Here is a 22,014-nt window from a genome sequence, read left to right as displayed (position 1 = left end):
GTTTGTATACACCACATCTTCTGTATCCATTCATCTGTCATTGACATCTGGGCTCTTCCCCTATTTTGGTAGTTGAGGACTTCGCTGCTGTAAATATTGGGGTACTTATGCCCCTTCAAACCACAACGTTTATAGCCTTTGAACAAATACCTGGTTTTGCAACTTAATTTTAACTTAGCTCTATATTGTAGATCTTTCTTTGTCAGTATAGAAAGATAATCTCATTCTTTTTACCTGCTATGTAATATTTCATAGTTTGGCTGAATCATCTTTTTAGTCAGTACTGAATTGATCTTATTGACTTTGTTTTTAAAATCAGGTTTTAAAAATTACTGAGGTATAATTGATACACTGTGTTATATTAGTTTCAGGTATACAGTATTTTGGTTTGACAGTTGTGTATATTATCAGTGGCCTCTGTGATAAGTGCAGTCACCATCTGTCACCTTGCAACGTTGTTATAACATCAACTATATCCCCTGTGCTTACTTTTCAATTTCATCTCTGTGACTTACTTATTTTATAATTGGAAGTTTGTACCACTTAATCCCCTTCACCTATATCATGCATCCCATCATCCCCCTCTCCTCTGGCAACCACCAATTTGTTCTCTGTATTTAAAAGTGTGTTTTTTTGTTTGTTCATTTATTTTGTTTTTTAAGATTTATTTATTTGAGAGAGAGAGCAAGTGCACGACCAGCAGGGGGAATGGTGAGGGAGAGAGAATCTGACGCAGACTCTGTGGGCTGAGCACCAGCCTGACACGGAGCTCAATCTCATGACCCTGAGATCACAACCTGAGCCCAAACCAAGGGTCAGTCACTTAACTGACTGCACCACCCTGGTGCCCGTGTTTTGTTTTTTGGATTCCACATATAAGTGAAGTCCCACAGTATTTGCCTTTCTCTGACTTATCTCATTTAGCATCATAACTTCTAGGTCCATCCATGTTGTTGCAAATGGCAAGGTTTCATTCTTTTTTAATGGCTGAGTAATACTCCTGCACGTGTGTGTGTGTGCGTGTGTATGTGTGTGTAACACATCTTTATCTGTTCATCTATCGATGGGCACTTCAGTGACTTCTGTTGAGTTGGCTGTTATAAACAGTGCTGCAGTGAACATAGGGGTGTGTGCATCTTTTCAATTAGTGTTTTTGTTTTCTTTGGGTAAATACAAAGTAATGGAATTACTGTGTCGTATGGTATTTCTACTTGTAATTTTTTAAAGATTTTATTTAGTTATTTGACAGATAGCATGAGAGGGAACATAAGCAGGGGGAGTGGGAGAGGGAGAAGCAGGCTTCCCGCTCAGCAGGGAGCCTGATGCAGGGCTCAATCCCAGGACCCTAAGGTCATGACCTGAGCTAATGGCAGACTCTTAACCAACTGAGCCACCCAGGCACTCCTCCCCTCCTCCCCCAACCCCCCTGCCCCTCTCCATTTTTTAATCAGATTATTTGGGTATTTTGGTACTGAGTTGTGTGAGTTCTTACATATTTTGGATATTAATCCTTTAACCAGTTATATCATTTGCAGATATCATCTCCCATTCATTATTGTTATTTCAGTATTGCTATTTCATTTTATTGATGGTTTCCTTGCTGTGCAAAAGCTTTTTATTCTGGTGTTGTCCCGATAATTTATTTTTGCTTTTGTTTCCCTTCCCTGTGGAGACATATCCATAAATACGTTGTTAAGGCTAGTGTTCAAGAGATCACTGCCTATGTTTTCTTTTAGGACTTTTATGGTTTTAAGTCTCATATTTAGGTGTTTAAGCTATTTGGAGTTTGTTTTTACATATGCTATAAGAAAGTGCTCTAGTTTCATTCTCTTGCATGTAGCTCTCCAGTTTCTCAATAACATTTATTCAGAAGACAGTCTTTTCTTCATTGTGTATTCTTGCCTACTTTGTCACAGATTAATTGACAGTACAGGCATAGGTTTATTTCTGGGCTCTTTTTTCTGTTCCATTGATCTATGGGACTGTTATCATGCCAGTACCATACTGTTTTGATTCTGTAGTTCTGTAGCATCTGAGATTGTGATGATACCTTTAGCCTTTTCTCTCTTGAGATTGCTTTGTCTCTTTGAAGTCCTTTGTGGTTCTAGTGCTCGCTTCGGCAGCACATATACTGAAGTCCTTTGTGGTTCTATACAAATTTTAGATTTATTCCAGTTTGGTAAAAAAACACTCGATATTTTGACAGGAATTGCCTTGAATCTGTAGATTGCTTTTTAATTTTACACATTTTAATCCATGAACATGGTGTGTCTTTCTTTAGTTTGTGTTCTCAGTTTCTTTCTTCAGTGTCTTAAAATTTTAAGAAAGACCTTATAGAGGTCTTTCACCACTTTGGTTAAGTATTTTCATGGGTATTTTATTCTTTCTGGTTTTTGACTTTTGCTGTAACTCACCCATTATTGCCCAAACATTGTTTTTTTCATTTTTCAGGTCATTTGTTATAGGAATTTTTATGAAACCTGAATTTTTTTATTGCTCCCTTTCTTAGAACATCTATTGTTCCCTGTTGACTACAAGATAAAGTACAGAGTTCTTTAACTGTAATTCGTTATTACCTGTCATTCTTTCATGTGTTCTTTGTACATTAGGTCCAATAAAATATGCACATGTTGTATATTTTTTAAGTGGGTTGACAGATGGTTCGTTGGGGTTGGAGATGCCTAATAAATAATATTCCTCTTCCCTGCACTAGTTCAAAACTAAGTGTGGAAGGAGGACTGCGAGGGAAGCTCTCAGGAATCAGCTGTCATCTTTCTTTCTTCCTCCTCTCTTTCTTTCTTAAGATTTTATTTATTTTTTTGAGATGGCGAGAGAAAACATGAGCCGGGGATGGGGGAGGTGTGGGAGGGTAGGAAGAGGAGAGAGAGAAAGAGGAGGAAAACAGGCTGTCCACTGAGCAGGGAGTCCGCCTCGGGGCTCGATAACGGGATTCTGGGATCATGACCTGAGCTGAGGGCAGACGCTTAACCATCTAAGCCCCCCAGGTGCCCCTCTCCTTTATTTCTGGTAACAGTTTTTAGAGTATGTGGCTTTTGATCCTGTGGACAAATAGACTTGCTAATACATCACCTTGAATTAGACTCACCTACCCCATCTCTTGCACAGCCTGATAACTACAGACTTGCCTCCCAGAGAAGCTTCTTACCAAAGAAGTGGAGAGCAAACCGGAATACGTTTTTTTGCAGGCAGACATACCCAGAGTGGAGAAGATGGCACTAAACTGAGTATATACTGAATTTGTGAGAATATAAGGGAGTAAGAATTCTTATACACAGTTCTCATTCTCAGTATTGCCCTTTTACAGTTTGTTTTTTTTACTCAAATCAAGATCCCAGCAAAGTTCAGCATTGCATTTGGCTGAAAGTCTCTTTTAAAGAGTACTTTTATTTGTTTATTGTAAATGGATTTTACCTTCTCTCTCTCTTTTTTTTTTTTGTAGGTTAGAACAGTCAGAGAGCCTTGAGGAAAATCAACGGAACCTTCTTCAGATGACTGAAAAGTTCTTCCATGCCATCATCAGTTCCTCCTCAGAATTCCCCCCTCAGCTTCGAAGTGTGTGCCACTGTCTATACCAGGTATGCTGCAGTGCGTAAGTGCTTAAGGCTGGAGAGTACCGTTATTAATCGAAAGTCGAAGTAAAAAGAATGCTTTACTAAAGAGGGATTTAGAGGCTAAAGGTGGGTGGTTGAAAATACTGAGTCAATGTGGATGACTAATATGTTAAGAATTGTCAGAATTGGCTTTGAAAAAACTTGAATATTGCTTAGGAGACAGTTTGGAGTATTTTAAGGGGGTACTAAAAATAATTTTCCTTGCATTGGGAGCAAGTTTAAAAATGCACAGAATCTGTTGGTTTTAATAGACATGGTTGAAATGAGCTATATTATGGAATTTTTTGGTTATCCTTTGTCTAAATTACTCACAGGGTTTTTCACATGTGAGTCAGGTCTACTTCTTGTTTTATATGGTTGAGATGTTTGATCTATAATTTTGATGTCTTCTTAAAGATATAATGTGTTCTTGTCAGGTTTTCCTAGAACAAACTAATCTGTTTATTTTATACTTATAAAATATATTGCATCATCATTCAGATTAAATTATTACACTCTATAGCACTAGCACTGTAAGTAATGCTTCTGAGTTCAGATGTCCACAGTCATCCCCTACATATTGAGGATATTAGGTCTGTGTTCTTTTTATGGCTCTCTCTGCGTTTCTGAATTGCATATGTAGTTTCAGGGACTGTTTAATCATTCCAGGGGAGATTAGTGCAGATGTATATTAACCTGTTTAAATTGTGATTCTGGAAGAAACATTAGTGGTCTGGAGTTTGGGGCGGGTGGGTACAGGGGAAAGAATTTATGCATTTACCAAATCCCTTGCCTTTGTGTCTTTTTCTTTGCAGAGTCATCCCCAACCATTTGTTTTTTAGCACAGGGCTTCAGTTGCTTAGAGACATTAGCAAGATCAGTGAAATCACCATTTTAAAAAGCTGTTTCAGGCCGCTCTGTGTGAATTATTCCCCCATTGCTATTTATAAAGATGTTTCTGCTGTATCTATTAAAAACAAAACAAAAACAACCTCACAACCAGAAAACAGTTAACAAAATGGCAATAGTAAGTCCTTTCCCCTCAATAATTACTTTAAGCATAAGTGGATTACATTTTCCCAATGGAATGACATAGAGTGGCTGAATGAATAAAAAAACAAGATCCAATAATATGCTGCCTACAAGAGATTCCTGTTTGCCCTAAAGACACACATAGACTGAAAGTGAAGGGATGGAAAAAGTCATTTCAAGCAAATGGTAACCCAAAAACAAAACAAAACAAAAAAGGCGGGGGGGCTATACTCATTTCAGACCAAATAGATTTTAAACTAAAAACAGTAAAAAGAGACAAAGAAGGTCATTTTGTAATGATAAAAAGGGGTTAATACATCCAGAAGATATAATAGTTTATAAGTATTTATGTGCCCAACATTGGAGCACCTAAATATAAAGCAAAAACTAACAGACCTGAAAGGAGAAATGAATAGTAATACATTTAATACAATTAAACCCCCAGTTGGCTGGGGATTTAATATCCCACTCTCAACAATGGGATAGATCATCCAGACAGAGAATAAGGAAACGGCAGATTTGAACAACATTTATGGGCCAAATGGACCTAACAGACATATATCAAACATTCTAACAACAGTGGAATATGCATTCTTTTCAAGCATACATGGAACACTTTCTAGGATAGACCATATGTTAGGCCACACAACAAGTCTTAGCAGATTCAAGATTGAAATCATACCAAGTATCTTCTCTGACCACAGTATCATGAAGCTAGAACTCAGTTACATGACAAAAACTGGAAAATAGGTGAATGTATGGAAATTAACTACTACACTGAACAATTAATGGATCAAGGAAGAAGTTAAAGGAGGAATAAAAAAGTTTCTTGAGATAAGTGAAAATGGAAACACAATATACCAGAATATGTGGGATGCAGTAAAAAGCAGTCAAAGAGGGAAGTTCATCCCAATAAACACTGTTAAGAATCAGGAAATAAGCAACTTAAATAAGCAACTTCACTCTCTGCCTTAAGAAATTAGAGAAAGAACAAACTGAGTTCAAAGTTAGCAGAAGAAAGGAAATAATATAGATGAGCAGAAATAAATAGAAATAACTACAGAACAACAGTAGAAAAGAATAACCAAACTAAGAGTTGGTTCTTTGAAAAGATAAAATTGACAAACCTTCAGCTAGACTAATCAAGGAAAAGAGGAAGGACTGAACTTAATAAAATCAGAAATGAAAAAGGAGATACCACAACTGATACCAAAGAAATTGATATGATTATAAGAGGCTACTGTGGAACAACTATATGTCAACAAACTGGACAGCCTAGAAGAAATGGAAAAATTCTTAGAAAGATACAACTCACCAAGATTGAGGAAGAAGTAGAAACTCTGAATAGACCAATTACTATAAAATTCTCCCAACAAAAAAAGCCCAGGACCAGCTGGTTTCGCTGGTGATTTTACCAAACATTTACAGAAGAATGAACACCAATCCTTTTCAAACTTATACAGAAAGATGAAGAGGAGGGAATACTTTAAATTTATTTTATGAAGCCAGCATTACCCTGATACCAAAACCAGAAAAGGACACTGCTAGAAAAGAAAACTACAGTCCATTTGATATCATTGATGAGTATAGTTGCAAAAATTCTCAATAAATTACTAACGAACAGAATTCAGCAGCATATTAAAATGATGATACAGTGGTCAAGTGGGATTTATCCTTGGGTGCAAAGGTGGTTGAATATATGCAATTCAATTAATGTGATACATCACATTAATACAATGAAAGAAAAGAATCATCCAGTCATCTCAATAAAAGCAGAAAAAGTGTTTGACAGAATTTAACATCCATTCATGATTAAAAACTCTTAATAAGTTAGGCATAGAAGGAATATATGTCAACATAACAAAGGCCATAAATGACAGCCACACAACTAATGTACTCAGTGGTGAAAGGTTGAAACCATTCCCTCAAGTTCAGGAACAAAACAAGGGTATCTACTCTTATTGCTCCTATTCAGCATAATACTGAAAGTGCTACCTAGAGCAATCAGGTAAGAAAAATAAAAAGTATCAGAATTGGAAAGGAAAAAGTAAAATTGTCTCTACTTGCAGATGACATAATTTTGTACATAGGAAACTCCAACGACAACCAAAACACTGAGCTCATCAGTGAACTTAGTAAAGTTACAGTATATATAATTAACATACAAAAACCAGTACTATTTCTATACGCTAAAAATGAAATTTATTAAAAAAATCAGTCCCATTTACAGTAGCATCAAAACCATAGGAATAAATGTAAGGAGGTGAAAGATCTCTGTGCTGGGAACTATGACATTGATGAAAAAAATTGAAGATTTTCACCAAAAGCCATCTGTAGATTCAGTGCAATCGCTATCAATTCTTCAATGGGATTTTTGACAGAAGTAGAAAAAAAATACTCCTAAAATTTGTATGGCACCACAAAAGACCCCAGATAGCCAAAGCAGTCCTGAGCGAGAAGAATGAAAGAGGCACCACACTTCTGATTTAAAGCTGTAGTCATCAGAACAGTATGTATTGGCATAAAAACAGACAGATTGGCCAGTGAAACAGAATCAAGAGCCCAGAAATAAAGCCAAGCATATATAGTCAACTAATATTTGACAAGCGAGCCAAAAATACTCAATGGAAAAAAGACAGTCTTTTCAATAAATGGGGCTGGGATCACTGAATATTCATACGTAAAGAATGAAACTGGAGCCATCTTACATCCTCACACAGATTAACTCAAAATCAGTTAAAGATTTAAATGTAAGACTTGGAACCGAAACCATGAAACTACCAGAAGAAAACATAGGAATAAAGCTTCTTGTCATGGGTCTTGGTAATGATATTTTGGAAGAGATACCTACAGCACAACAAACTCAAAAATAAACCAGTGGGGCTACATTAAACTAGAAAGCTTCTGCATAGCAAGCACACCATTAACACAGTGAAAAGACAACCTTTGGAGTGGGGAAGTGTTCAATACCAAAAAAACCCCCCACAAAAACCCATCTCAATTTAAAAAGTGGACACTTGCCAATAGACCTTTTTCCGAAGAAGTTAGATGAAAGGCCAAGAGATACGTGGAAAGATGGTCAGCATCACTAGCCATTAGGGAAATGCAGCTTAGAAACCACAGTGAAGTAGCACCTCATACCTGAGTTAGAATGGCCATCATCCAAAAACTAGAGATAACAAATACTGACATGCATAGAGAAAAATGGGAAACCTTGTGCACTTTGTTGCGGTTATAAGTTGGTATAGCTAATAGGGAAAACAATATGGAAAAATACTCAAAAAATTAAAAATAGAACTATCATATTATTCAGCAGTTCCAGTTCTGGGGACATACTGAAATGAAAATAGTAACTTGAAAAGATATTTGCATCCCCATGTTCATAGCCGCATCACTTAGAATAGCCAAGACATGGAAACAACCCAAGTGTCCATCAACAGATGAATGAATCAAAAGAATTGTGGGTGTATGCACAATGGAATATTAATCAGCCATACAAAATTTCTTACCATTTGTGATCATGTACATGGCCCTTGAGGGTATTATGTAAAGTGAAAAAAGTCAGAGACATACTGTATGATTTCAATTATATGTGGAATCTTAAAAAGAAAAAAACAAAACTCATGGAAAAAGAGTTCAGAGGTGAAGGTTGGAGTCAGAGGAAATTGGAGGAAGGTGGTCAAGTGGATTTTGGAAGTGGCAGTGGCTTTGACTTGACTTAAAAGGGAATAGCTACTGACTGCCAGGTTACATGACTTAGTAGATTTTAGTAGAAATTCTTCGTGTGGTTGTCATCCTAAAGGAAAAAAAAAATTTTTTTTTGTATCAGCAAACTTGGAGTCCAATTTGAGACCATGATTCTGAAAAGGTAAAAGGAACAAGGGTTGGCACTTTTTAAGTTCTTAGGAAAATATTTAATGAAGGAATAAAAATTTCCCATCCATTCCACCCAAGTAAACAAGATTTGTGCCAGGTTTTATAGGAAGGGAGGGAGGTAGTGAAAATAAACCAGAAAATGGAGTAAGGTGATCATTTGTGGCTTATTAAACTCTGTGTTGTGCTTTTTAAAGCACTCCATAATAAAATATACTGTATTATAACAGACCTGAATTATCATATTAATATTTCACATAAAATTATTCTCTTTAAGAATACTATTTAAATATTGTGTTAGTGTGTTGTTTTGAAGTGTTGGAGAAGTTTATTGTTGTGGGTACTATAAAACGAAAGTGCTATATTTCTAAATAAGGTTTTGTTTTTTAATAAGTGAATCATAACAGGGAATTTTACACTTACTAATTAAAAGAAAGAAAAGCTTTTATCTCAAGTTATTCTTTCATTGAGTCTCCTACCAAAAGTAGTTTTTCCCTAGTTTGCTTTTTTATTCATCTTTCTTCTTCTGGCTTTCTTTTGCCTTTTTTGACTTTGACAATAACATAATGGTACCTTTGTACTTTTGTGTTCTGCTGGGAGGGATTGTAATTGATTATTTCCTCGAGTAAATATGGCTCCTGCTTTGGGACTTACTTGGAAAATTTTGAAAGCTAAGTGAGGATATTGCTAGGTAATAAACTTCTCTGAGTGTTAGTTCCCTTTTCTTGAGCTTATATTTTTGACTCTTAAGCCTTTTTGAATCATGCTTTAACCAGGTCTCTTACTTTGTGTATCCCCTTAGTGGACTGGCTTAAGATTATGTAGGGATAGCCAACTGTGAACATGTGTTAAATTTATAATTGGGACATTTTCTCATGTACTTATTTCTATTTTTCCTCCTTGTAGTTTTTGAAGACAGGTTTTCCCTGCTATCCCAAAGTAGCATTCCTGTGAAATCTTTTATAAGCCAAAGTGGCATAAAGGGAAGAAGCATTTACCATTAATTTATATGGGACATTTTTTAGTATTCCCAGACCTCCAAAACGACCAACCAAATCATGCCAAATAACACAAATTACCTAAAATAATATTAACATATAGTAAAAACAGGAATAATATGGTAAATACACAGTCTGTATAGGGTATAAATAATTTATGTACTGTGTAGTTTCACTTTACCAGAATTGGGATGACTAAGCACACGAGAGGGCTGACAGGTGGTGATGGTGTTTTAGGCTGGGGTGTTGGAGGTTGGGGTGGTGAGAAGTAGAGGAGTATAGAGTATAGGAGGGAGAGGAAGAGTGTCATCTATTAACATCTCATCATTGTCTAAATCCATCAGTGCAAGCAGGTCACTAACGTTTGTACCTTCTTCTATGTCTGCCTGCCTCGATGTCAAAGGCTGAGGTTCATCGTCTGCTGTGGCTGCTGTGGCTGGTGTGGAAAGCTTGAAATATGACAGTATGCTCAACTGCTTAGCCTCTCAGATTTTTCTATGCTACAGTTATTTGTAGGCATTCAAGACATTCTGTAAACCTGCCCCTAATCCTATGTGCCCTTTCAAAATTAAAGCCATACTTTCCTGCAGTCATGGCAGCACTGTCCATCGTCACAAAAATCTCACATGCTTCACATTTGGTTCCTGGATAAACTTCTAGGCCGTTCACTGTGGTGTTGAGTGTGGATTGGTGTTCTTTGCTCTTGCAATGGCATCAGCTCTTCATCTGTCAGTTCTTGATCATGGGGTGCCTGGGGTCTTCATCGGTTTCCACAAACCAAGCCTCCTTAGCTGAAGTCAGTATTGCTGTATTTATTGTTGTTTGTTTGAAGCATTTAAAATTGTTTCCTGCTTCAGGAGACCATCCTCTCAGCACCATTTCACATCCAGAACTTGTTCACTTATCAAGAGCACCTCCAAAGTTGGTGCTTGCCAGTTTTATATTGTAGTCTTTCCAGATCCCTGGTGTACATGCTTTGGAATTGGCTTCTCTGTCAAATGCACTTACTGTGAGATATATCACGTTTTGCTTATAGGAAGCCTTAATTGTGGCGAGTAGGCCTAGGACCCATGGTTGTATCAAGAACATCGTATTTGGCAGGAAGAACACACAGGAATGTTATTGCCATACTCAGTAATGCCAGGTGGATGAGCAGCACAGTTTTCAACAATCAAAAGACACCTATGACCAAGGTTATTTTCTCTACGGTATTTTCAACAAAAGGACTAATGTACTCATGTGCTTTGAAAAAAATCACTTGGATATTCCATCTGCTTGGATGTGAATGAAACACAAGAAGTAGTCTTATCAATGCCTTTGAGTGCCCTTGGTTCTTCTGGTGGTACGCTAGTAGAGGCCTAAGGATAGCATCACGAGTGGTGTTAATAGTGGGAATCAAACCTGTCCTTTGGTGCCTTGTGTCCCTTAGTGTGCTTTTTTTCTATTGAAATAAATGTCTTGCTCAGCAATTTTTCCAATCATAAATTGAAGTTAAACACTTGCTTATATGATTGTTTTTGCTAGTTCTGGGACTTTTTTAGTAGCTTTAGTATCAGCTGAAGCACTCTCTCCAGTAACCTCAGAGCTATGAAGCTACCCTTACCTCAAAACTGATCAAACCACCCATGTGTACCTTTAAATTATACTTCTGCAGCACTTTGATCATCATTGTCCAATACTTTCTGTTTCAGCTTACTAAAAAAAATTAATCTCTCCTGAAGTGTAAGATAACTTAATGGAACACCATGCTTTGCTCACCCATCAATCCACTCAAGCAGTAGACTTTCCATTGCATCCATTTGCGGATGCTAACTAAAAGAGACCACTTTCCTACTGGCAGAACCAGTTAGTAACCTCAGCAACTTTCAAGATTCTTTCTCTCTGAGTCAGCGGTATGAAAGGTGGATGCAGGCAAGTTCAATGTACACACAGTGTCTTTAATGTGCCACAATTGAAATGCTTAATTGCATTCAGCTTTATGCCAAGTGTAACACCCTTACAAACTCCTAGGCTTCCCTGATACCCTAGGACACATCTTGCTAACAGATAAAATAAATTGAGATAAAGCACGATACTCAGAGACAAGTTCAAAGCTGTGGCAACTTGGTGCTGAGATGCTGAGTATAGCTCCTGGGGAAGGAACTTGGCAGCCACTTGCCGCTTGGGGTGTGTGCTGCCTCTCTAATGGCTTGCTGCAAAATGAGCACTGATTGCAATAGTCGCTTTTTGCTACTTTCCCTGTAAAAGCAAAAGCCTCTTTGGGTTCCTTTCAGTTAGCAGAAATAGGTACTAAGTTAGGTCTTTTGTGAAAGCAAACTTTTGAAAGCAGGAGATACCTATGATGAGAAAACAGTTCCCAGAATGGATATCCTCTTAGTTATGGTGAGAGAATTCTGAGAAAGAGCTAAATATTATGATTCGAAGTAAATGCCATCTTTTCTCAGTAAATCTGCTTCTCCAAACCAAAGTAGTTTATACTAATTTTTTAAGTCTATAGGTGATAATTATATACCATAATTGAAAAAAGTTGCATGAAACTGCATTTTAGTGATCTGTTTTGTTACCAGTACTTTTGCATATAGTCTAAAGTTTGAACCAAAGACCCTTAAGGAAAGGACTGTGTCGTCTTGTTTTCCTGCTGTTTCTGATGCCTAGGATGGTATCTAGCATGTTGGATGCACAATAACTCCTTGGATGGGTGCATGGGTGGGTGGATGGATGGATGGATGGATGGATGGACGGACAAACAAATAAATATCGAAGTAACTTTAAGGTTATGGTGTTGAATGCACTGAATTCCTAGAATAAAATTCCATGAATGGTGGATTTAACTTGGCTTTAAAGATACTAAAAATTGTGCTTAGTCTACTCTAACCAGGAGTCTTAATTTAAAAGTTAAAAGAACTCTGGCCTAGGGGTGGCTCACTCGGTTACGCATCCGATTCTTGGTCTCAGCTTGGGTCTTGATCTCAGGATGGTGAATTGAAGCCCCATGTTTAAGCTCCACGCTGGGTGTGGAGCCTGATTTAAAAATACTGTGTGTGTGTGTAGATATGGTATGATATGATATGATATGAAAGAACTATTTGGCTTAGAAGGAACTCAGCTGTGGTGGTTTTTTGTTTTGTTTCGCTTTGTTTTCCTTTTTGGCGTTCTGTTTTTTGATACATTCTGGTAGTCAAATATGTGAAGAATTTTAAGTGGGCTTATAGTTTTACTCTATTTTCTCTGCAGTTTCTTCACTTTAATATTAATTAATGCTTATTTCTAGTTGAGCTGGTAACATTCTTCTTCCAAATGTTGCAGAACTTTTAACCTCCTCTGATTAGAACTTTTTCAGGAAGTAGCCTGCAAACAGAAAAAAATATGTGAAAGTTTAAGAGACTCTTTCTTAGAGATTTTTAATTCATAATCCCTAAAGTGAATTTAACCATTATATTTAGCCACTTAATGTTTATTTTTTAAATCAGTAGGTCTAAATTAAATGCCAGGTACTGAAAAAAGAACTTTAAGTCAATTGAAGGATACACAGAGAAGTATTTATGGAGAAAAAATTATGTAGACACATAGAAGTGTTTTGAGTGTGTGATCTACTTGTAATGAACATCTTATATGAAATTTATCAAAAGCTAGGAATTAAATGTAGATCTTAAATATCCTCAAATTTACTTGGGGAGAACTTTTCTGTGATTTATAGCCAGAAATAGTAGATATGATTGTCTCAACATTTCTTGCTGTTTATTTAGTGCTTTGGCTTAAAAATGTAATAAAAATTAAAATTCAGAAATAAAATTCATCCCTCAAATCGATTTCTAATTTTTTTGTTGATTCCATTTGTGTTACATTTGATCATGTAATTTTATGTACAAGCCAACATTGTTTTTGTTGCTGTATGTAGTTGGTGCTGTGACTTGTTTGTGCTCATCTCTGTTCTGTAGGCAACTTGCCACTCCCTACTGAATAAAGCTACAGTAAAAGAAAAAAAGGAAAACAAAAAATCAGTAAGTTTGGAGAACTTTTTATTAGCTGTTTCTTTCAAAGCAAAACAAAAATCTTTTGCTGTTTGTTGAGAACATCTTCACTTCAGCCTATTTGACCTTCACTGTAAAATCATTCTACTAATTCTGGCACAAAATAGCTTTCATTTCAATTAACCCTGGAATTAAGTTACATCAAAACATTCTCTGTGTTCCTTTGGTTTGATTTATCCCAAAGGCATTTTGGGGACATTTGTTGCATTGGATATCCCTGGTCTAATTTTATTATTGTTATGTTTAAAATTATAAATGAATGCAAAAGAAACTTAATTTCAAGGCCTTAGGAAATGCTGATTCTCTTCATTCTTGCTTCTTGTTGCAGGTAATGTGAGTGGTTTCTTTTCCTAGAGGTGAAAGTTTTTTCTTCATTGTTAGAATTATATGGAGGGCGAAAAAAAGTTTATGGAGGGAGCGTGTCACTTTCTAAATCTTACCTAAAGGTTTCATTTTTTACTCCTTATATTTTTATCTAAACAATCTCAGGCAGAATCTAGGTATTTGTGCTTAGATTATAAAAATCCTAATGGTAAACCTTTACCTTAGAGAAAGTCATTATTAAACATTTGGGATTGAGAATATAGTACTTTTGAAATAAAGGAAAACTCAGTGATTCCATTATTTGTAGAGAAACACCTCATTTTGCTAACATGATAAGAATATACTACCTGTTTCTATGAACCTGCCCTAGTTAAGGGAAGAAAGTTACAGTAATCATTATTATTTTCTTCCCCATGAATGGCAAATTCAAATTTGAATTTGCCATTATCACTATGACTTATCAGGCTGAGTATTAATCTTTGTTCGTATAATCCAAATGATTTTAGAGAAAGATGTAAAAAAAAAAAAAAACCTTTAGGAGTCATGTAAGTAGTTTACATACAAAGGTAAAATTTAAAATATACATTTGGTTTCATCTTTCATTCTTTGTCTAAAGCTTGACACATAAGTTCCTGTTTCAAATTCAGAACTAAATTAAAATTTAGACACCTACGCTTTTATGTGCATTTGAAATTTTGAGTATGTTAAATAAGTTTGGTCAGCTATGAGCAAATGGATTGGATTAGATGGCTGTCTTGCTTAAAAACATTTCTTTCTAATGCTTCTAATTCTCAGCGTATGTGGGTTTAACATATATACACCATCACTGTTGGAATTTACTATTTCTAACACTCTTGTTCAGTGTTTTACTAATGGCATTGTGTAGTATATCACATAAATTAAAATTCCAGCTCTCTGTATTTCTCTAAGAGCATGTTTTCTAGCCTCCTAACACTGCATTTTTTTAAATTAAGATTTTGTCTAAAATTGTTCTTTGAAATGTTATTTTCTACTAGTGTTATTTTCAGGTTTTTTTTTTAAGTTTCTGGGTAATGCTGAGTTTTGGAATATATTTCTCAGCACAGGTGTTATGAGGTCCTCATGGAAACAAAAGGAAACTAATTGGTAATTTGAGGTATTTTAGAATGTATTACAAAGTATGAAGACAATATAGTCACCATAAATTTAAAATGTTGGTTTATGCAGTTGTTGGCTTAAGAATCTAATGATCTTTAAAAAGCAAGCTCTTTTGGGGGTGTATGTGTAATAGATTAGGATATGTAAAATAGAGAAGGTCCTGGCTCCTGGTTTATTAGCTGTGTAGTTATATTATAGATAATTCGATTTATTCTCAAACATATAATGTATAATTAGATCTCCTTTGAGAACTTACTGTCTACCTCATTCAGGTAATCAAGCATGTGTGGGTAGTGATCCTCTTGCTGTTGTAAAGTTTATGACTATTCATTTGTACCATGTTGTTCAGATTTTACTAAGGGGAGTAACAAGGACATTTGACTGATAACTGGTTTTAGCATACAGACTAGCCCAACTTTGACCATTTTGCAGAATTTGTTTGGGATCTAAATTAGATTTTTCTAGATTAAAAATAAAAAACCCAACTGGAGTATGTATACGATGAAGTAAAATTGATGTTCATTAATGGTGATATAAAAAGAACTATTTTTATAAATTGTCTCATGAAACTTGTTATACAGCATTTTTATTGATTCTGTGTGTTTCTGAGGTGTGGGTCCTTTGAGTTTTGACAAGAATTAATTTTGAAGATGTGGAGGATAGTAGAGATGTAGTACTTTTCAGAAGTTTGACAATATTCTCCCGGTGGGAAATAATTATCACAGATTTTCATTAAATTCTGAGGTTGAATAGTATTACGTATAAATCAGGTATAAATGTGAGTTACACTTTAAAACTTTTTTGTTCTAGACAAAACTAATAAGTAGCATCTTTCAAAAATGTGCTGGTTTTTATGAGGTACTTTCACAGCAGGTTAGTATTTTATAAATGGTTCTTGGAAACCAAATGATGTCTTTTAATTTTTTAAAAGCTGTTTCAGAATTTTAGTGGATTAAACTGAATATATGCTTATTCTTTTAAAACAACCTATTTGAAATATATAAATATAAAGCAGTTTTTAGTCCTCTTCTTGCTAACTCATTCCTTAAAGTTTAAAATTCTGTAGGCTTATTGATTAGTTTCTTCTGTTTTAAGATTAAAATTTGGGAGTTCTAAAAGAACCACTCAGTAGCAATGGTGGTCCCTGAACATTCTGAAATTGTATGAGAAATTTTGTCTGCATAAATGTATATATTCATTTTTCTGTTCCTACATCCCAAAAGGTTAAATACTGTACGAGAGTGGTAAAAACACTGGAATTTTGTTCTTAATTCTATTTCTGAAACTGTATTTCAGCCAAAAATAATTCTCAAACATTATTTGAGTTTTCAAGCTATTCTAGTAAGGCTGCTATGTTTAGCCATCTGCACCAGCTTCCTCTTAAGTGTAAGGTTGTCCTTCATGCAGTAGCACTCAGACGACTTTAAGACGAAAGCTTCCTGAGCTGCATAGTATAAATGAAGGTGAAAATATATTAGTTACAAATACTGTCTGTTATCACCTCTTACAGGGATATTCTTCGGCTTAAAAAATTATTCTCTGAAATCTTACATTTATGAATTCTCTGTCAGATATGGTAGAAGACTATTTAGAGATCTGGGGCAGTGGAAAAGAAAGAAGACATTAAAAATGTACACCACATGAAGCACTAAAGGGTATAGAAAGAAATGAAATAATCCTTATTCTTCCCAGAGTTAATCTGGAGTCAGTGAGCCGTGTGAATTCGTGACAAGAGGTATTACTTTATTAAGGCATCATAAAGTAAAATAGAGTTATGTGAGATTCTGCACATAAATCCCATTTTCTCATTTCCCCCCAATATTCTCTGAAATGTGTGTTTGTCCCTAGAATCTTTGACTGTTGCATGGAGTGCTGCGGCTTTGCTGCCATAGCCACCACTGGTTTGAGCAGCAGTTAGCTACACTAAGCAAGAGCTTTTGCAGATTAATATGTTACAGAAGTGTTCTTGAAAAATAAATATACATTCTTGAAAAAAAATGTGAGTTTTAGAATAATCTGATTTTCATATGTTAACTTCAAACAGGAGTCACTTTTGAGATGGATCCTGAGCTGGTGGCCTAACACTTTCCCAAGTCTAATGTGCCTATTACTTTACCTTCAAGGTAGAGTGTTTTATAAAAAGAAAGAGAAAAAAAATCGTTTTAAATATTCGACTCATGTTTTTCAGTGTGGGCAACTGCTCCTTGTTTCCTTAACTTTTTTTTATTTGACAGAATTATACCCTGAGATACACAAAAGGGTCCTTTTTTCTGCTGGTGGGATCCTTTTTTCTTTTAGGTCCCCAAGAATTCCTGTTCCTCCATGACTTAAATAATAGGTCCTTATAACAAATTCTGAGGAAGAAAAGAAACTGGCAGTAATGTTACTTGTAAGTAAGTTTTTTCTCTTGATAGGAATCTAAAAAACTAACTTTAGTGTGTGGCAAGCATTTTGTTCAAGATACTCAGTTGTACCAGGTATACAACAAAATGTAAGTATTTACTGTTAGATATTGGATGTTTCGGGGTATGCTGTTGCAAACTTAGCCTCGTCTTGTAAGAGTTGACCTCACCCTCATGTCTGTTAATCTTCGTAAAATATGATAATTGTTGTGTGAAAATTTGGTCTGCTTTTGTTACTTATCAAACTTGTAGTATAAACAATGATGACAAATGTAAGATATTTTTTCAGGTCTCTCCTATACAACTCATTCATGAGGTTCTTCTTTCTCCTGAGATGTCTTTGTTGTCCTTTAAAAGGATGGAGGGCAAGAATTGGGGATAAGCTTTATTTACTGATGTTTTGGGAGTTAAGAAAAAATAGAAATGTGTCGTTTACAAGAGTTGATCTATTCAGAGTTTTTGTGCGAAAGTTTGACCCTTGAGCTTTTTCTTCCCATTTCCTTTTTAAATTCAAACCATATAGTCAATTTTCAACTCCTTGTTTTTAGGTGGTTAGCCAGCGTTTCCCTCAGAACAGCATCGGTGCAGTGGGAAGTGCCATGTTCCTCAGATTTATCAATCCTGCCATTGTCTCACCATATGAAGCAGGGATTTTAGATAAAAAGCCACCACCTAGAATCGAAAGGGGCTTGAAGTTAATGTCAAAGGTGAAGAATTATTTTGATAATCTATTTAAAATTCCTCCTCCAACTAGATTTTGTTTTTCATATTTATTGTACTTACACTTGAATTGATTTTTTAAATGCCCTGTGGTTCTCACTATATGCTTTTGTTTTATTTTTATTTGTTAAATTACAAAGGAATTCACTAGACTGATACCTGATGGACCTTATTATCATGGGAAAATAATCTTAGCAAATGCCTTCTGAAGATAGTTTTCTCTGTATTCATTCTGGAAATTCTGAAATGGAGGCTGTATGATTTTTTTTATTAAGAAAGACATTTAAAAATTTAATATGTATAATATATGTTTACATAGGTTTGCATATATTTACATATATATTTACATATGTATATGTGTAGTAATTATATTTGGGAAAGAACAGTAACAACACCTAGTATTTATAGAATGAGTAATAATTTAATCACCACTAGAAATTATATCAATTAGTACTTTTTAAAGAATATATGAATGTGTACACTTCATACAATGAATGATCTGATTTATAACCCTGTTCCATTGTTTAGATACTTCAGAGTATTGCCAATCATGTTCTGTTCACAAAAGAAGAACATATGCGGCCTTTTAATGATTTTGTGAAAAGCAACTTTGATGCAGCACGGAGGTAGGATTGCTCTGTTTGACTCCAGTACTGTCAGTTTCTTTTACGTCTGTTGCCCACCCTGTAGTAGGTCTACATGAAACTTCTGTGTAGGTTTTTGCTTCTTCCCTCTCTAGGTCAAGAGCAGAGTTAATCTTATGTTATATAAGGGACAGTGGCTAAATAAATCCATATTCTTTATAATTTAATAGTGATTTCCATATTTGAAAACCAGCAGGGAGTTTTGACACATCTGTTAAAGGATTTGAGGTTGCTACAATATGGAGGAGAGGAAGAAGAAAAAGTTTCCTTCTAGTACAAACTAAAACCAAAATGGTATACATAATGCATAATAGCATATAATGACAGTTTTTTTTTATGTTGAGTTTGAGTTGTTGGTTTACCTGTAAATAGGGACAATACCTTTTGCCTACCTGAGTGTGGACTTTAAAGTATCAAGTGAGATAGCGTATGAGAAAGTACTTTGTAAATATAAGTTAAGGTCCAGAATTCTTTTTCTGTTATGTGAAACTAATTGATCTTATAGTCTGAGCTAGACGTGTACAACTCTGTCTTCCAGTTTTTCATTATGGTTCTTATCAACTTCTTCGTAGCTGGAATTCAAAAGATATATTGTTGGACCGTAAGCCATATTGGAGAGAAAAGCAAATGTCAGCATAGGATTCATATTCTAGCAGATTGACTACCAATAGAAAGTGAAGAGAACAAAAGTTATACTCTTGGCTCTGACCTAACAGGCTGTATGACTTTGGGGAGGTCTTTCTTTTGTCTTGTCTTGGTCTCTGTTTCCTTATCTGTAAAGTACTGGCTTCAGTCCAAAGTCTCATCCATCTAAATTTTGTTGTGGTTTGACTTTAAAACCTACTCTCAAGCCAAAGCCAGATATCAGAAATGGAAAGCCAACTTTCTCCTTTTCTCGTCTTGTTTTGTTTTATGACAGTCATGTGTGAATAATGTCTTAATTCTCCATACGTGTAATCTCAGTTATTTTACAAAATTACTTCATATGAATTTAATTCAAACATAGATATGGGTGTATCTGGTTTTAAAAATTCTAATGATTTTATACTTTTTAAGGTTTTTCCTTGATATAGCATCTGATTGTCCTACAAGTGATGCAGTAAATCATAGTCTTTCCTTCATCAGTGATGGCAATGTGCTTGCTTTACATCGTCTGCTCTGGAACAATCAAGAGAAAATTGGCCAGTATCTTTCTAGCAACAGGTAGGATTTCACCACAGTCAGGAGATTTTGAAAACTTTTAGTTTTAATTTATAAAAACAATTTGGTCCTGAGTAATGCTTTTTATTTCGCATTTGCTCAATAAAAACTGGTTTGAAAAGAGAAATGTAGAACTCTAGACTCTCTTCAAAAATAAATAGGCAAAGGGTTCATTTAATATTAAATGATCTATAAGCCCACCTCAGTGACACATACTTTTTTTCTTTTTTCTTTTTTTTTTAATTTAAGCTGAGAAATCACAAATTAGCCCTTTGGGTTTTTTTCTGGTTTGCAAAACATCAGACGTGCACACAATGTGGAGAAGTTTAAATTTACTAGAAGCTCAAATGAGTATTGGCATCTGAATTTTAAAAGTAGCTCATCCTGGGGCGCCTGGGTGGCTCAGCGGGTTAAAGCCTCTGCCTTCAGCTCAGGTCATGATCCCGGGGTGCTGGGATCGATCCCCACGTCGGGCTCTCTGCTTAGCTGGGAGCCTGCTTCCTCCTCTCTCTCTGCCTGCCTCTCTGCCTACTTGTGATCTCTATCTGTCAAATAAATAAATTAAAAAAAAAAAAAAAAAAAATTAAAAAAAAAAAAAAAAAGTAGCTCATCCTTGGGAATATAATAATTAAAACATTGCCAGTGTTCTATTTGTGATAACTCTCAAGTATATGCAAATAAGGCTTTATGCAGAAAACACTCAGTAATTAAAAAGTATCAACTTGGGTATTGTCTTATTAGCTGTTCCTAAAGTCTTTTGTAGCCTGAATCACTTGCTATCCTTTCTAGTTGTGTATGTTTATAAAGGATCCACGTTCCTTTGCGTGAGGAGTTCTCTTACAAATGTAATATGAGTCCAGAAAATCTTAAATGCTAATAAAAATGGTTTACTCATTCATGGGAGCAGTAGAAGACCATGAAGCTGAAGCTGACTAATTAGGAAATGGTGGCTTAAAAAAGAGAACATTTTAATCCTTCATGCATTGTTAATGGATTAAAGTGATATGGGCATGACTGATATGTGCCCCAACAGAGGAAGACTGAACATGCTTTATCTGTGTCCCACTAAAATGAACTGTGCTGCCTTTAAATGCAAACATTCATTTCTCTTACATAATTCACATACATAATTGTGTAGTTTGATGCTACAGTTTGTTTTTTTTTTAATTCAGTTGTCTTAAAAAAATACACATTCTAAACATACAGAAGAGTGTAGGCTATAATATAATAGAGACCCACGTCTACCGTCTGACTTTGACATTAGTTTGCTGTTTTACTTCAAATTTTTATAACATTTTATTTCTTGGGGGAAAAGATACAACTTCCCTCTAGGTAACTGACAAAGTAAGGAAATTACATGTATGTATGACATAGTTTTGTGTGTTTGAAAATTTTGCAGAAATTATATACTAAATATAGTCTCTTCACACAATATTCTGAGATTATTTAACTTAGGTTAGTGTTTTACTGGATCACTGTATACTTATTTTCACATTCCCTAGTTGATATTTAGGTTTGTTTTTTGCTTTTCTCTCTTTTAAATAGTAGTGTAATAAATATTCTCCATGTTTATTTCCTTGTGTATACCTGAATGTGTAATTGCTGGGTTCTGGGCTGCACACAGCCCCAACTTTACTAGATAACTGCCACATTACTTTTCATGGTGTATATGCTGATTTACATTTTAATCAGTTCTGTGTGAGAGAACCTCTATGTACACATTCTCACCAAAGTTAGCATTAGTAAACCTAATTTTTGCCAGTTTGATTTTTTTAAGTTGTGTTATGTTAGTCACCATAAATTACATTAATTTTTGATGCAGTGTTCCAAGATTCATTGTTTATGGAGTTTGATGCTTTTTGTGAAACCGTATTTTGTTGTTATTGTATAGTTTTAAATGCTGAATTGTTTTTGAAAATCCATATTTACCCTGATTAAGCAGAGATCTGATATGAGGGACAAATATATCCAATTAGTAAAGCCTAGTTTCTCAAGAAGGATTCTTTTGTCTTGTGAAAAAGTGGATCACAACATTATTTTAA

General features: G+C 35.2%; 1 protein-coding gene across 9 annotated transcripts in view; it reads left to right on the top strand.

Annotated features, from left to right (window-relative positions):
- The window catches only part of NF1 (neurofibromin 1), a 253,611-nt gene that overhangs the window by 128,904 nt on the left and 102,693 nt on the right, over nt 1-22,014 (top strand). For 7 of the 9 annotated variants that reach the window (XM_045985838.1, XM_045985837.1, XM_045985842.1 and 4 more), the window contains 5 exons: nt 3,461-3,596; nt 13,453-13,515; nt 17,957-18,115; nt 18,657-18,754; nt 19,829-19,975. In XM_045985838.1, coding sequence (XP_045841794.1) covers nt 3,461-3,596; nt 13,453-13,515; nt 17,957-18,115; nt 18,657-18,754; nt 19,829-19,975 — 603 coding nt within the window. The remainder of the gene's footprint in view (nt 1-3,460; nt 3,597-13,452; nt 13,516-17,956; nt 18,116-18,656; nt 18,755-19,828; nt 19,976-22,014) is intronic. The other 2 variants (XM_045985840.1, XM_045985839.1) reach the window with 1 other exon arrangement.

This window comes from Meles meles, chromosome 18, assembly GCF_922984935.1.
Source record: "Meles meles chromosome 18, mMelMel3.1 paternal haplotype, whole genome shotgun sequence".
Taxonomy (NCBI): Eukaryota; Metazoa; Chordata; class Mammalia; order Carnivora; family Mustelidae; genus Meles; species Meles meles.
This window is presented reverse-complemented; position numbering and strand designations above follow the sequence as displayed.